The sequence below is a fragment of the Sphaerodactylus townsendi genome, linkage group LG06 (assembly GCF_021028975.2).
Source record: "Sphaerodactylus townsendi isolate TG3544 linkage group LG06, MPM_Stown_v2.3, whole genome shotgun sequence".
NCBI classification, from domain to species: domain Eukaryota; kingdom Metazoa; phylum Chordata; class Lepidosauria; order Squamata; family Sphaerodactylidae; genus Sphaerodactylus; species Sphaerodactylus townsendi.
Window position 1 is genome coordinate 86990546 of NC_059430.1, and position 13468 is coordinate 87004013.

At 43.3% G+C, this 13468-nt stretch overlaps 1 protein-coding gene across 2 annotated transcripts in view; it reads left to right on the forward strand.

Moving 5' to 3' along the window:
* Positions 1-2868: 2868 nt before the first annotated feature.
* RELN (reelin) overlaps positions 2869-13468 on the forward strand; it is a 370687-nt gene continuing 360087 nt past the window's right edge. For both annotated transcript variants that reach the window (XM_048499920.1, XM_048499921.1), the window contains exon 1: positions 2869-3576. In XM_048499920.1, the coding sequence (XP_048355877.1) occupies positions 3318-3576 (259 nt within the window). In that variant the 5' untranslated portion in view covers positions 2869-3317. The remainder of the gene's footprint in view (positions 3577-13468) is intronic.

Genomic DNA, 13468 nt, shown 5'->3' on the forward strand with positions numbered 1-13468 from the left:
ATCCAATTCTGTCAAAAGTAATAGCTTTTTTAAAAAAAACCCTTAATCAACACAGCTGGGGGGAAAACTGAGAAATGTTCTCAGCAAAGTTGTGTTTGCGAGGCAGGTGAATTTTGGTTTGGGACAGATTTGGCCTGGCATTCAGATAAAACAGATGGCAGTGAGCCCCCCCCCCTCTTTGGGTCTGGTGTGTAGAATGCACATCAAATGCATGGGAGACGGGCCAGGGAGGCAGCCTGTGCGAGGAAAAGGAAAGAAGGTAGGTCAGCCACAAGATGTGTTCCATGTGATCAACTTGTTCTTCCTTGAAATGGGGGTGGGCAGAGGGAGGGGAATATTTTTGGTAGTGAAAACAATTCAAGAGGGACTTCCATGGACTGGGCTGTTTTTGCACTTCAAAAAATGCTGGCAGGTATGTTATCCTTTCCAATTACATCATGTCCTGATTGCGCACACTAGTTGTGCCTGGATGCTGGTTGGGGACCAACAAAGCTACATTAAAACCTGGAAGGCTGTCTCCGGCCCCCTGATGCTGAAGTCCTCCTGCCAGCTCATCCTGCATGTTCAAAAATGAATGCTTTTGTAATGAATTATTCCTCTAGCCTGAGCTTTGTATTTGGCTTTTCATTTCCCCCCCCCCTCCTTGGGTCCCTGGCACATTTGTTCTTTTTCCAAGGATATGGCTTGCTTTTTCTTATCAATTGCACAGGTCAAGGCTCAAGTGATAAAAAACAAGAGGCAAACACAACACAACACAGCGTGCATGGGCACTCACACAATGTTACCTCTAAAAAGCTAAAACTCTAGGAGCAAGAAGCTGTCAATGTTAATGAACATTTGTTGGGATTTCTGAATTATGTTCACTAGTATGCCATCCTATCCTCCCTTTCTGGAGGAATAAAATAACAATACAATGAGAGCCCAGAAGAAATAGCAGGGGGAGCACAAGGACAGGATAAGTGATGCAACAGTGCAATGTTGCTGTGCTTAGTGCTACATAATTTCCTCACTTAGCCCTGAATGATAGCAGTCCAGTTGTATAGCACAGTCCAAACCCGCAGTATTAGGTGAGCAAGAAGCTGGTCTCCTACATTTGGATCTGAGCCCTATCACAAATGTCCTCCCTCTTTTCTCTGTGTTTGGAAGAGTTCAAGAAGGAAGTGGAACTGGGAAATGTACCCTCACAGCATGTATCGCACCCATTTTACTTCCCTTCGCAAACGAGGATAGGGTAAACTGTTAGGAACTCTGCTTCCTTTGCAGCTTACTGTCCTTTTGGTTCTTTTTGTTTGAAAGTCATCTGAGCTCTTTAAAATCTAAAGCGTTCTACAGTGTGTCTGCATGATTTACCAATCTAAAGTACCAAGGATTGACCAAATGTCACTCCTACTAGTTTTGTTCTTAAAGTAGGGGTCATGGCTCAGTGAAAAACTACCGGCTACACATACAGAAGGTAATTCATTCAGTAGCATGGTGAACATAACAGACCTTAGGTAACTTCCATCAATATGGGAGATTTTGAAGTCATTGTTACTAAGAAAAGACCAGTGTGAGATTGACAGGTGGCAGCTTTATATATTGATACTGGACTTAGAGGGTATTCTGCACTCCTTCCCCTCTCTAATTTCTGTACCATTTATGCTTCTGTTTCTTCCTGTAGTTTCAAACTTCTAATCTTCTAATGTACTGATTACTAAATGTCCCATTTGTTGATTGTACTGAATCACTCTGTTTAATCCACCTTGAGTCCCTGTGAGAAAGGAGGACTATAAATAATATAAATAACTATCTTTTATTTAAGACCATGGATTGTCAGAGACCACCACCTTCTCTTTTTTAAATTTAAACTGAGGTTTAACTGTTTGCAATATCTCATACTGCCTAAACGGGGGGGGGGGGGGGGCCTAAATTCTGGCATTCAGAAGTACTTTGAAGCTGGGCAAGTCACATTATTTTCTTTCATATGGTTCTGAAGTTGGATTTGGGCGATGTGAGGGAGATCCAAAGGAAATCTTTGTTGGGGAGGAAGGAGTTGAGTTGGCTTTTAGTAACCCATCACCAATATTAATTTTTGTGGTTTAAAAAAATGAACTGAGGCAGCCATCCACCACAGAACCACGGCAGCCAGCTTAGTATGGCAGCCAGTGTCATATTAGGACCAGAGATAATCACGCTCAAATTCCCACTCTACCACAGAAGCTCACTCAAATTCCCACTCTTGCCACAGAAGCTGGCTGGGCCACCTTGAACTAGTCACACCCTCCCATTCACTTAATTTCCTCTCAGGGCTTTTGTGGGGAGGATAAATTGGAGGAAGGGAGGATTATGTGACCCCCTCTGAGCTCCTTGGAAGAAGCCTGCAACAAAGCTGTACTAGATAAAGGAGCCGCTATCTTTGATATGCATCAGCTTGTGTGCACGAACAGAATCCATCAGGAGTGTGTGTGTGTTTAAATCACGGAGTAGACAGGTGCAGCTGGAGGTGCTGTGGGACCTCAGAGGAGAAGCCCGGCCAGCCGAAAGCGCGCCCTTCACTACTTCATGTAGTTTATCAGAGGAAGAGCGAGCGAGGGTAGGGTGGAAAAGAGAAAGGCGACCAACCCAGACAAAGGGGCTGCGGACTCCTGCCCAGCTCCCTGCCGGTCTCTTTCCCTTCATTTCCAACAACAAGAGGTGGGAGGAGGGGGGAAAGCCGGGAAGGTTGTTCCCTCCTCCCTGCCCCCGTCCTCATCCCTACTGCCTCAGCCACCGAGGGGAATAAATTATTTCCAGCCACTGCCGCCTTCTTCTACCTCATTTTCCTCTTCCTCTTCCCGCCCCAGCACTTCTCGGTGCCTGTTCCTCAGTTGGGCTCCCTCCCTCCCGAGAAGGACGGGCGCCGAGGCGAGGCGAGGCGGGCAGCAGCCCACTGGCGGCTTCGCCTGACACGAGTCGCCCTCCAGGCGGCAGAGCGCGGGGGGTGGGCGTGCGGGGAAGAAGAGCCGCCGCTCCCATTGCAAGCGCGGGCCTTTCAGAAGGTGTGCAGAAGGGGGCAGGCGGCCCAGGGGAGCCTCTCCTTCGTCTCACTCGCCCGGCGAGCGTCGAAGCGTCGTGAGGGGCTGCCGGCTGCCCGCCAGTGGCCAAACTTCTCCGGTTGCCGCCAAACTTTCCCGTCTAGACTTTAGCGTTATAATTTAATTTCTCTCTCCACCCCCTGCACCACCCCGCCCGCGCGCCTCCTGCCCGCCTGCTTCTTCACCGCCTCCCCCGTCCCCCTATTTTTCGGTGGTCCTCTTGAATGCGCGCGTGGAGACGGCGAGAGCAGGCAGAGCTCCAGCATGGCTCTAAAGCGGCCGGCCCGCAGTTGCACGCCCGGACGGACTCGCCCCTTGTTGGTGATGCTGCTGCTGCTGGTGGCGGCGAAGATGCTCTCGGGGGCCCGGGGGGCTGTGGGTTATTACCCCCGCTTCTCGCCCTTCTTTTTCCTCTGCACCCACCACGGGGAACTGGAAGGGGATGGGGAGCAGGGAGAGGTCCTCATTTCCCTCCACATTGCTGGCAACCCAACTTTCTATGTACCTGGACAAGAATATCATGGTAAGGCTAAGAAGGTTTCTCTCTCTTTCTCTTTTAAAAGGCATCTTTTCATCGCCCATTGAAGAGGCGCCCATTTAATTCTCTCGTCTGTCAAGGAAGCTGGAGGGGAGCGAATTTGTAAAGAGGTTAGGGCCATTGTGCGAAATTGACCTATCCCTCGCCCGCCCCCAAACTTTGATACTAGAGCCTTTTGTTGTCTTGCTTTGGACCTTTACGTAGTGAGATAGTTGCAAACTGGCTCGCGCTTCTTGGAAAGGCTGGATGAAAAGGACAACAACAGTGTTTACAGAAAGAAGCCAAAGGGACACTTTAGGCAGCTATCCGGCACTTACGCGCAGGGAAAGGCTGGGTTGCTAAGACCCCAAGCCCCCCATCAATGGGCAAGCCCGTCGCTTTGGGCTGCTATGGGGCGCACAGTTCGGGGCTGCCTCCTGAAGTCTGTGGAAGGTGGCAGGTTTTTGTCTGATCCCTGGGGGGGGGGGGCGGGAGGCGGGGGAGGGGGGTTGAGAAAGTCTTTGTCGATGACTGGGCTCCTTTTATTTAAAAAAGATTTATACCTTACTTTACCAGCCTAATCGGCTGACATGATTACAGGGGGAAATAGACGGAAATGAGGAATTTGCAGAATTTGTGGATATGCAGAAAGTAGAAGAGTGCGATCCCCTCCAGTCTTTCTTGACAGCAAATCCATTACCTAGATGTAAACTCCTTTCCACTAATATTCCTTTTCCTATCCAGCTTTCTCTTTCTTTTCTTTTTTATGATTTGCATGCTTGGGCTGAATGTTCTACTTTGATTTCAGCTTTTGTGGATGGTCCCTCTAGCACCACCCCGATTGCAATCGAGACACTCTTGCCCTCTTCTTTTTATATGCAATGCCTTGTGAAATAATAATAATTTTGCCCCACAGAGGTGAGTGGCTGAGTTTGGAGTGCTGAGAGCCATGCGAGTATTGGTGAGAAAAGTTGACATTGTGGAATCTGAGCATGCATGCTCAGAAATATGATTCACTAGTGTTTTAACAGCACATATTCATATTTAGGATGCCTTAATTCTGCTGCATTCTGTTGATGCAACTGCCACCTTTTCAGAAAAGGTTGATTTAAATTTCTTCATATTCATTTAAATGTCATTGTCTTCATTTGTAGTTATAGTCGCTTGCTGGATTGATGATTTTGAATGGAAGGATGCTGGTTTCAGTCCTTTTGTTGCCTCTGGTATCTTTGGACACCCATTATCTCATCAGTGGGAGGATATTAAATTAAAATGGAAAATTCTTATATGCCACTCTGAACAACTTGGGTAGAACATGATCAAATACTAGTTAAGTGTCTTATTAACTTAAATAAAAGGGGTGTGGCTTAGTATTTTTGATTAGGTGGGAATCTCTGAAAGGCAGGTGATATGAGTTGATTAGTTTGGCATGAATGAGAATTTGAGAAGTGAGAAGTTGCTGGTTTGTGGTCTGCCTAGGCCACCCTAACAACATTTACTTCTAAGTTCAGTGCAATTCCCTACCAGTCCTGCACACACTTGGAAATGAGCCTCAGTTAACTTGGTGTGATTAATGTCTGTGTAGACATGCCTAAATTGGGGTGTTGATCTTAATTCAGGCTTTAAGACTGGGAGAATTTTAAACATCATTAATCTATCATTTGTATGTATGTTTTTTGATGATTGGGAGTTATGTATGGTTACCAACCCTGAGTCTTCAAAACATCATGAGATTTTTTATAAACACTAATTAATGAAAAAAGAAAAGACTGGTGCTTCTGGCTGCTTTTCTGTCTCAATGATTTAAGAGAGAATTATTTTATTGATTTAACTAGGACTTCAAGAATATCTCATTGTAGGGGACCTGCTCAAATAGATAGAAGCTGTTGTCTGGAATGCCTGTAGGTGCTTTCTAGCATTAACCATGACCTAAAAGGAAAATATGTGGTTACTAACATAATTGTGCGTTTCTATGTGATGTAAATTATGAAGACAAATGAATCTTTAGGGGCTGTTTTCTATTTTGGTCCCATTCCATCAGTAGTATGAATATTGCTTGCCTCAAGTGAATGTTAGCTTCTCTTGTGTCAAACTGTAGGTTAAAACCTGTTCTGAACTGGAGTAAGAAAACTTACTGGCTTCGTTGATACCATGCTCTTAGGATGCATGGCTATTCATTAAAGGATGTTCTGGTTCTGGAGAATCATGCCAGAGCTAGCCCAAAGCTCTCAGGATTTAGAGAGACATCTCTCACTGTCTTTAATGGCCTTTGAAATGTGGGCCCCTCCTGAATAGACAGTAGCCTTATTGCTCGGTAAATACACACGGAAAGAGTAGAGTGGTGGTGTTTGAAGGTCATCTGTTAACTTCCATAAGAATGATCAGCCAATATGATTGTGACACAGGCTTGACCCTACAAATGATTGAGTTTTGTCACTCAGTGTGACCTCGGGGTGGGTAGGGAGGTGTCTGTTTCACCTACAGAAGCTGAGAAAGTTGTCAGCCACTCAAAGCTAGGTTTAGTAAATTCATTAAGTTTTACTGGAAGATCCTACAGTATTTTTATTCTTAACTTTATTGTCAAAGTGCAGAATAACTGGATGATAGGTTGAAGTGCATTTTTCTTGTTAAACTCTGTAATTTGGCTTTTTCTTCCCTAAGGCAGTGAAATAAGGTTTTTTTGGTTGTTCTGACTTCTTATCACTTTATGAGCAGTTATTGGCCAACTAACTTGATCACAAGGCTGCTGATAATTTAAATGTTGCCTTTTGTCAGTATTGCTCAGAAAAGACTGTTAAAACAACCAAAGATACTAACTAGCTATCTCTTTGCACTTTCCCATGCAAACAATTTTGTGAAGATGGCATTAGTCATTTACTATTGCAGTCTGTAAGAGACAAGGCTGTTGCTTCTCTTTACATTCCTATGTGGTATTCAGCATCTCTAGAACAAAATATACTGATATAGTGTGAGTAGAACACAAGTCATTTTTGCAAGAACTGTGTTACTTGTAACTATTTTGTCTGAGTTATTTTCTTTATATGAAGACCATTTATAACAGACTGAAGCATGCAAGTTTTATTTTTAATTACAAGATTTTTGGAAATAATGTAGTTAGTTCTGTTGAAAAATGTCTACGTATATTTCAACTGATTTCAATGGAATCAATTAATTTTTACCCAAGTGGTGCAATGAATAATTTATCTCTTATAGCCTTTCTTTAAAAGAAATGTAGCTGTAGATTTTTTCCCCAGTTTGTAATAGTGGAAAGAAATCTTTTTTATTATTTTTAGTGAACAAACTAAAACAATTAAAAGGTAAAAAGTTTCAGCTAATTGTGAATGTTTGTATCCATGTAACAGATTTGGGAGGACATATACAGTGAAGTTTCTAATAGGTTCTAGCTGCTCTAGTTCTAGCTGCTCTCATTTATCCAGGGCTGAATAGAGACTTGGGATTCCTAATTGTAGGTGCTAATATTCCACTTCTTAATGATTCCACTTCTTAATGATTTCTGTCTCTCATTTTATCCTGTTCCAGATTTTACATTTTGCTTGACAACTCTGAGTGTATACTCTTTGAACACAAACTTCTCTTTGCAAACATCCTATTTCTGTTTACTATACAAATCAATAATGTTCACCTGATGCATCTGATGAAGTGAGCTCTGACTCCCAAAAGCTTATACTGCATTAAATTTTGCTATTTTTAAGGTGTCCCTGGACTCCTATTAGATTCAGGCTGCAGGAGGAGGGAGAGTGTCAGTTGCTAAACTGTTATTTCCCTGGGAGTTCACAAGTGCAGTGATCCATTCCTGTGGTAACCAGCCTTAGAGTAGCGGGAGATACAACCATTGGGTACTGAGTCTTAGAATAACAATGTTGTAAGGAATTCTGAGAGTGTGCTCTTTCAATGGGTAGTTCTTTAAATAACTAGGCAGTGGCAGTGTACTGAAGAAGAAATGAGAGAAGAAACTCCTCTGGGAGAGGGTCAAGTCACCAGGTGGATTCTTGGGATGCTGGGTGTCTAGATGCCTCAGAGGACTGCATGGGGCAGTGCCTTCTAGTCAGTGGGACTGTTCTGCCTCACCCTGATTTGGTAATCAGTCTTATTGGACTCAGTAGGGCTTCTTTCTAAAAAGTATGAAGAAGAATAGTAGGATAGTTCTCACACATAATAATTAAATTTCCTTTGTTTTTACCTGGGGTTCCAGTCTGAATATAATACATTCCTCTATTTTTAGTGGAGAGGCATTGGAAACCGAAAGTTCAAGTGTCTTATGGAAGGAAGTGAAAGTCGATTGAATTGTATGCTCCATTTATGAAAATCTTCTCCATGCCTACCAGGACAGCACAAGCTAAACTCAAAGCCATAACTTATTATTTGAGTTTTCTCTTACAACACCATTTTAGGTACATAGTCAATGAGGAATAAAGGAATTTGTGTTGCTTTTACTTAGTTCTGAAAATAAGTCTGCACTGGCAAAGCTATTCAGGTTCAGTTTGGGTTGCAGTGTTACAAGTCATTACCTGGGATATAACCCTTTAATGTAAAGTTGGGTACTTATCACTGATCTTACTTTGAGAGCTCTGGATTCACCATACTTCAATTCCCAGTTGAAACTTTTGGGTATGAGTAGCATTAGGGAGGGGTCATGGCTTAATGGTAGAGCATCTGATTTGCAGCACAGTTGGGCAGCACGGTCTAAAGGGTGGTGGTGATAGAATGATGGCTGGGGGCAACGTGCAGCAATGTACCCACACCATCTCCAGTGGGGTTGCAGGTGGCATGAGAAGGAGCGAAAACAGAAAAATCGTTGGCCAGCTGAAAAATCCCATTGGTGGTGTAAATTGACTGCTGCCGTAGAGGTGACCCCAGCTGGAAGTCCTTTGGGAGCTGACTTTAGCCCCCAGAAATGCCCCCCAGAATTCTGGCAAAGTCTCCTGCAGTGCAAGTATGATGGCGTGAAAGACCACTTCTGGATTGCTGCATTATAGGGCCCCGCCACCATGGTCAGTCTCTTCACCAGTGTCCATGCCACTTTGCATAGTGCTGGTGGCACAGACATCTGCTCAATTCTTCTGCTGCTTCCAGTGCAGCTTCAGCCTCACCCCGCCCCTTAATTTGGATTGCACAGGAAAAGATCAGGTAGTAGGTGATGTGAAATAATTCTACCTGAAACCCTGAAGAGCCATATACAGTCTGAGAAGACAATATTGACCTTGACAGACCAATGATCTTACTCCAGTAGAAAGCAGTTTTCATGGTTTGATGTGCCAGATCAATAAAATGTTTGAAAATTTTCCCATTGATTGAAACACATAAGTCAAGAAATGTTGCCTTTACAAATTTTCTTTGGTCCTGGGAACTGGTCCAGAAACTGAGCTCATGTTTCAGCGTTCTGAATTTTGTATTTTAATGACAAAATTTTAATTTTGTATTTTAATGTATTTTCTAGTTATGGCTACTACAAAACCTAATAATAAATTCTTCAGTTGCTCATGTAATTTTATTAAGGCTGTGACAAAATATTATAATATATAAATAAATTTGGAGTAACTTTGCTTGTCATTACCATAACATAAAAGCTAACCTCTGATTTCTCCTTAGTTCCTCATAGTTTTATTACTTTTGCAAAAATTAACTGAATATAGAAAGCAACTGGTTAAGAAATGATTCATTTTCCACCACTGAATTTGTGTAGACTTATTATATAAACAAGCAACGACACACATGCATTTTATGCTGAACAATAAAACATTCTGATGTGAAATCGTACATAAGCTGTGCATTTTTGAAGATCATTGAGAGATACTATAATAAAATCTCTGCTGGAAATGCTGGGCACAGCAATGAAATTTCTAGGCATTGTGGCAACCTGCTACCCGGGATTAGTCAAGCTCTTGCTTATTAGTGACATATATGCCAGAAAACGTAATATTAACTTGAAATTCTCAAAGGTTCAGCATCCAATTCTAACAATGTACTGGGAAGTAAAGCCTAACAGGAACATTCATTTCAACAGACTTATTGCTAGTTAAGTGTGCAATGGATTGTTATCTGGAAGTAAATGCAATGGAACCTCTGAGTGATTAAAAATTAGGACTGGACTATTAGATACATTCAAGGTTAAGCATGCTTAGTGAAAATACACTTGAATACAGAGTTAATTCTGAGCAAGTATGTATAGAATGGGGCAAAAAGGCTTGGTTATTCTTTTTTCTCCTTTAATTATTGATGTAATTTTATGACAGAAAAAGAATCGGCCCTTAAACAAGCCACCATTGTTTTGTTTGAATCACCATTTGAATGAAATGTTGCCCTATATACCATGTAGCTAAATTTAAGTGTAATTTGATAGGAATGCATTTTCATCCACTGAGAACATGAGCCACTTAGAAATCCCATATATAGGCGGGATATAAATGTAATAAATGAATAAACAAATGCTGTATGCTGTATCAGCCAAGTGGTTAATCTTCTCCACCATATTGTTACCTTCAGTTAAACAATACCAGTGTACCTGGAAGGCAAAGTATCAGGGCAGCCTGCTTTGAGTCAATATTTTGTGGATGAAATATGGGTTTGTAAAGGTTTTAAATAAGGAAGTAAACATTATTACCCCAACATGGGTATCTGGAGTACCTTCTTACCATGGGGTTTTTCCCCCCACCTGCCATGCACATAAGGTATGTATAAAGTTGCCTGTGTATAAAGTAACACATGACTCAGAAATTCTACATGTAGGCCCATTCATGTACAGACTTGATTCACTGATTTTTTCCCAGAGAAAGTATATATGCACAATGGCAATATCTGTAATATAGCAGTGCTTTGTAGAGATTACATTTGTTTTTGTTTTTAAATGTCTATGCCATTCTACTTCCCTTTTGATAAAGGAATTGGCTACATTCATGGAGTTTTGTTTTGAATAATTTTGTAGGTTAACCTAAAATCCCAATGGAAACCCTGCTACTTATGCTATGGAGCATCAGTATGTTTTAAAACATAGGCCCTTTCCGCACGGGTGGTTTATGGCGCCCTGGGGACGGCAAAAACGCCGTCCCCAGGAAGCCATTCGCACAGGGGGCGGCAGCTGCTGCGCAGCCGTGCCGCCCTCGCGCCACCTGACCGCCGCGAAGCCGGCATTTCCAAACCTCGCTCGGCAAGCGAGGTTTACTGGAAACGCTGGCTTGGAGCCGCTGCCATGCGAACGGCAGCGGCTTCCAGGCGCCTTCCCCCCCCACTGGGCGACTCACCAGTCCTGCGGCCCTCCGGTGCATCGCCGAGGCCTGGGGACACGCCCCCTTTGCCCTGTGACCCTGGAGCGGTCGCACAGGGCAGGGGGGCGTGTCTCCAGGCCTCGGCGATGCGCCGGATGGCCAGAGACACGCCGGGTCGGCCAGGCGACGGCGCTCTGCGGCGCCGTCGTCCCGGCTGTTTCTGGGACCGTTCATGTGAATGGTCCCAGGGGGGTTGGGTCAGCGTGGGATGCGCCGACCCAACCCCCAACAACGCCGTGCGGAAACGGCCATAGTAAATGTAGGTCTTGAAAGACCCTCACGTTTAATGTGTGTGTTTTGGTGAGGGTTTTTTCTCTCTTGCCTTTGATTTTAACTAACAGCCCAATCCAGAGGGCTCTGGTGACTGGGGATGGTGCAGTTGCTCTGCTGCCTCCAAAGGGCTTCCAGGCAGCATGAGAAAACAACAAGCTCCAGAAACTCCCCGGCTGCCTGAAAGCCCTCCATAGGGGTGAAAAGGCTCACTCTAGCTGCAGAGGCATGTTCTGCTAGTCCAAAGAAGTTTGTTTTGCCAGTGCAAAGTTCCTCTGGCAGAACACATTCATAGGATCCAGTCCACTGTCTCCTGAAAACCTTTATGTTCTGGAACAGTGAGTTTAAACCTTTCCAGATCTAGAACGACCAAGGTGCAAGCATGTGACCCCCACAGTCACATAATAGGAAGAGGGGGGTCCAGCATTACAGTGTCACTGATATGAAGTCCAGGACTGTGGTCAGCACACTAAGATTGGCAAGGATAAGAAACGCAGACTAAGCACTAGGCTGTGTACTTGGTTGAAGTCTTTAGTTGGTGTAAAAATATAAAAATAGTTAGCTGAGTAATGTTAGTGTAACATGAAGTGCTGCTGGTTAGCTTAGATAATGTTTTCTAAGGAAAATAGAAGGGAAGAATAACATGATTGAAAACAATAAAATAGTCCTCTCCAAGCCGAAATACATGCTGCTTCTACACGGTGAGGAAGTGTGACTCTGAGAACAAAGAATTTTACAATTTTACAACACCTTTCCACTGCTTTACCTCATTTCACTGTCCTTCTACTTTTCCATACATGTTTGGAAATACATGGTGGCAATATATTGATTAACCAATAACAATTAGTGGATCAATTCATTAATGCAGGCAACTAGTTACTCAATGTCCCATTGGCTATGCCAATCTAGCTAACATTTACTAACAGCATCATTAGCACTTTCATGACTGAAGAGCTGACACTTGCATATACCAACACCTTTCCACTGCTTTACCTCATTTCACTGTCCTTCTACTTTTCTCAGCATATGCACAAAGACAGGCTCTTTGTAGGTATGTCCTAGGGGCAGGTCCTTCAAAAACAGCAAAAGTGCTGGCTTCATACGGGTTTGTGTCAAAACTCACCTGAGGGTCGTAACCTATAGGCTGAAAACCACTGTTCTTCAGTGTGTAGCTTGCATTCTGGGCCACCAAGACAGAAATGAAGCCATTGCTACCAGATTAGGAGTGACTGATTTATCTTCAACAATATGTTTATTTGCCTTTGTTAACTCCAGTCACTTTTCACTCTATTTGAAAATGGTCTTGAAGATCTGGTTTTGGATGGGTCTTCATTTCATGTGAAACAGCTAATTCAAAGCTGTGCCCTTTTGTCCTCTAAGGCTGAATTTAAAGCAGCGTCTATTTTTCTTTGATTTATAGCCATTTGATATATAGAGACTGGGCTTCCACCCTGAGAATAGTTGTTCTTACTAAGAGCGATGTTTCTGGTTCAGCGTCCAATTATTTTTTTCATGAATGAGGCTAACCTGCCAAAAGCTGACAATATTATTGATTTCTCTGACTTGGGGCCATGCTCAATGTGATTCTAAGAGATGGGGGAATGGATATTCATTTTTTTAAAAGGAAAATGGCAGCCATTCAAGACCCTGATATCAAAACCATGGTTTGGGGGATAGAGATTTTAATCTCTCCACTGGTACTATGGCTTTGCCAGTTGAAACAAGGCTCTTTCCCTGAGCTGTTAATAGCCTTGGAGACGAAGATGCAGTGGGATTGGGGGGTTCATGTACAGACTTGATTCAGTTATCTTCTCCCAGGGAAAGTGAAACAGCTCTTGAGAGAGCAAGGGCTAAATGCTCTCACAACCTCCATTATTGCTCCAGTGTAAACCCAAGGCCACATGCACCTGCCTTGTGAAAACTCCGGCAAAATCCATTTGTGGTTGTCCCAGTACCACATTTAATTTGCCCTTTGGAGAATGTTACTTTAAACACATTTTTGTATATGGAGCTAATAGTTTAGAAGAAAGTGTATTTATTTATATAGACCACTTTTGAAAATATGACAAGAGCCATTTCCATGCAGTCTTGCCATGCCTCCAGGGGAGATTGGGAGATGATGTTACCTTAAACTCTTTTGCTTGGTACGCAAACTATAATGGCTGCTTGTTGCTGCTTTCTGCACCTGCTTGTGCTGGTTATCTCATTTAGTGGCCTTGGTGAGCTCTGAGTCCAGAAAATGATTTCAGATCGGGGGATGAAACTTGCAGAGGATTATACCTGCTGGTCTACTTGGGAAATCTCAGATATGGCAATGCCAGGTGCTTATACTATTCACAACTCTC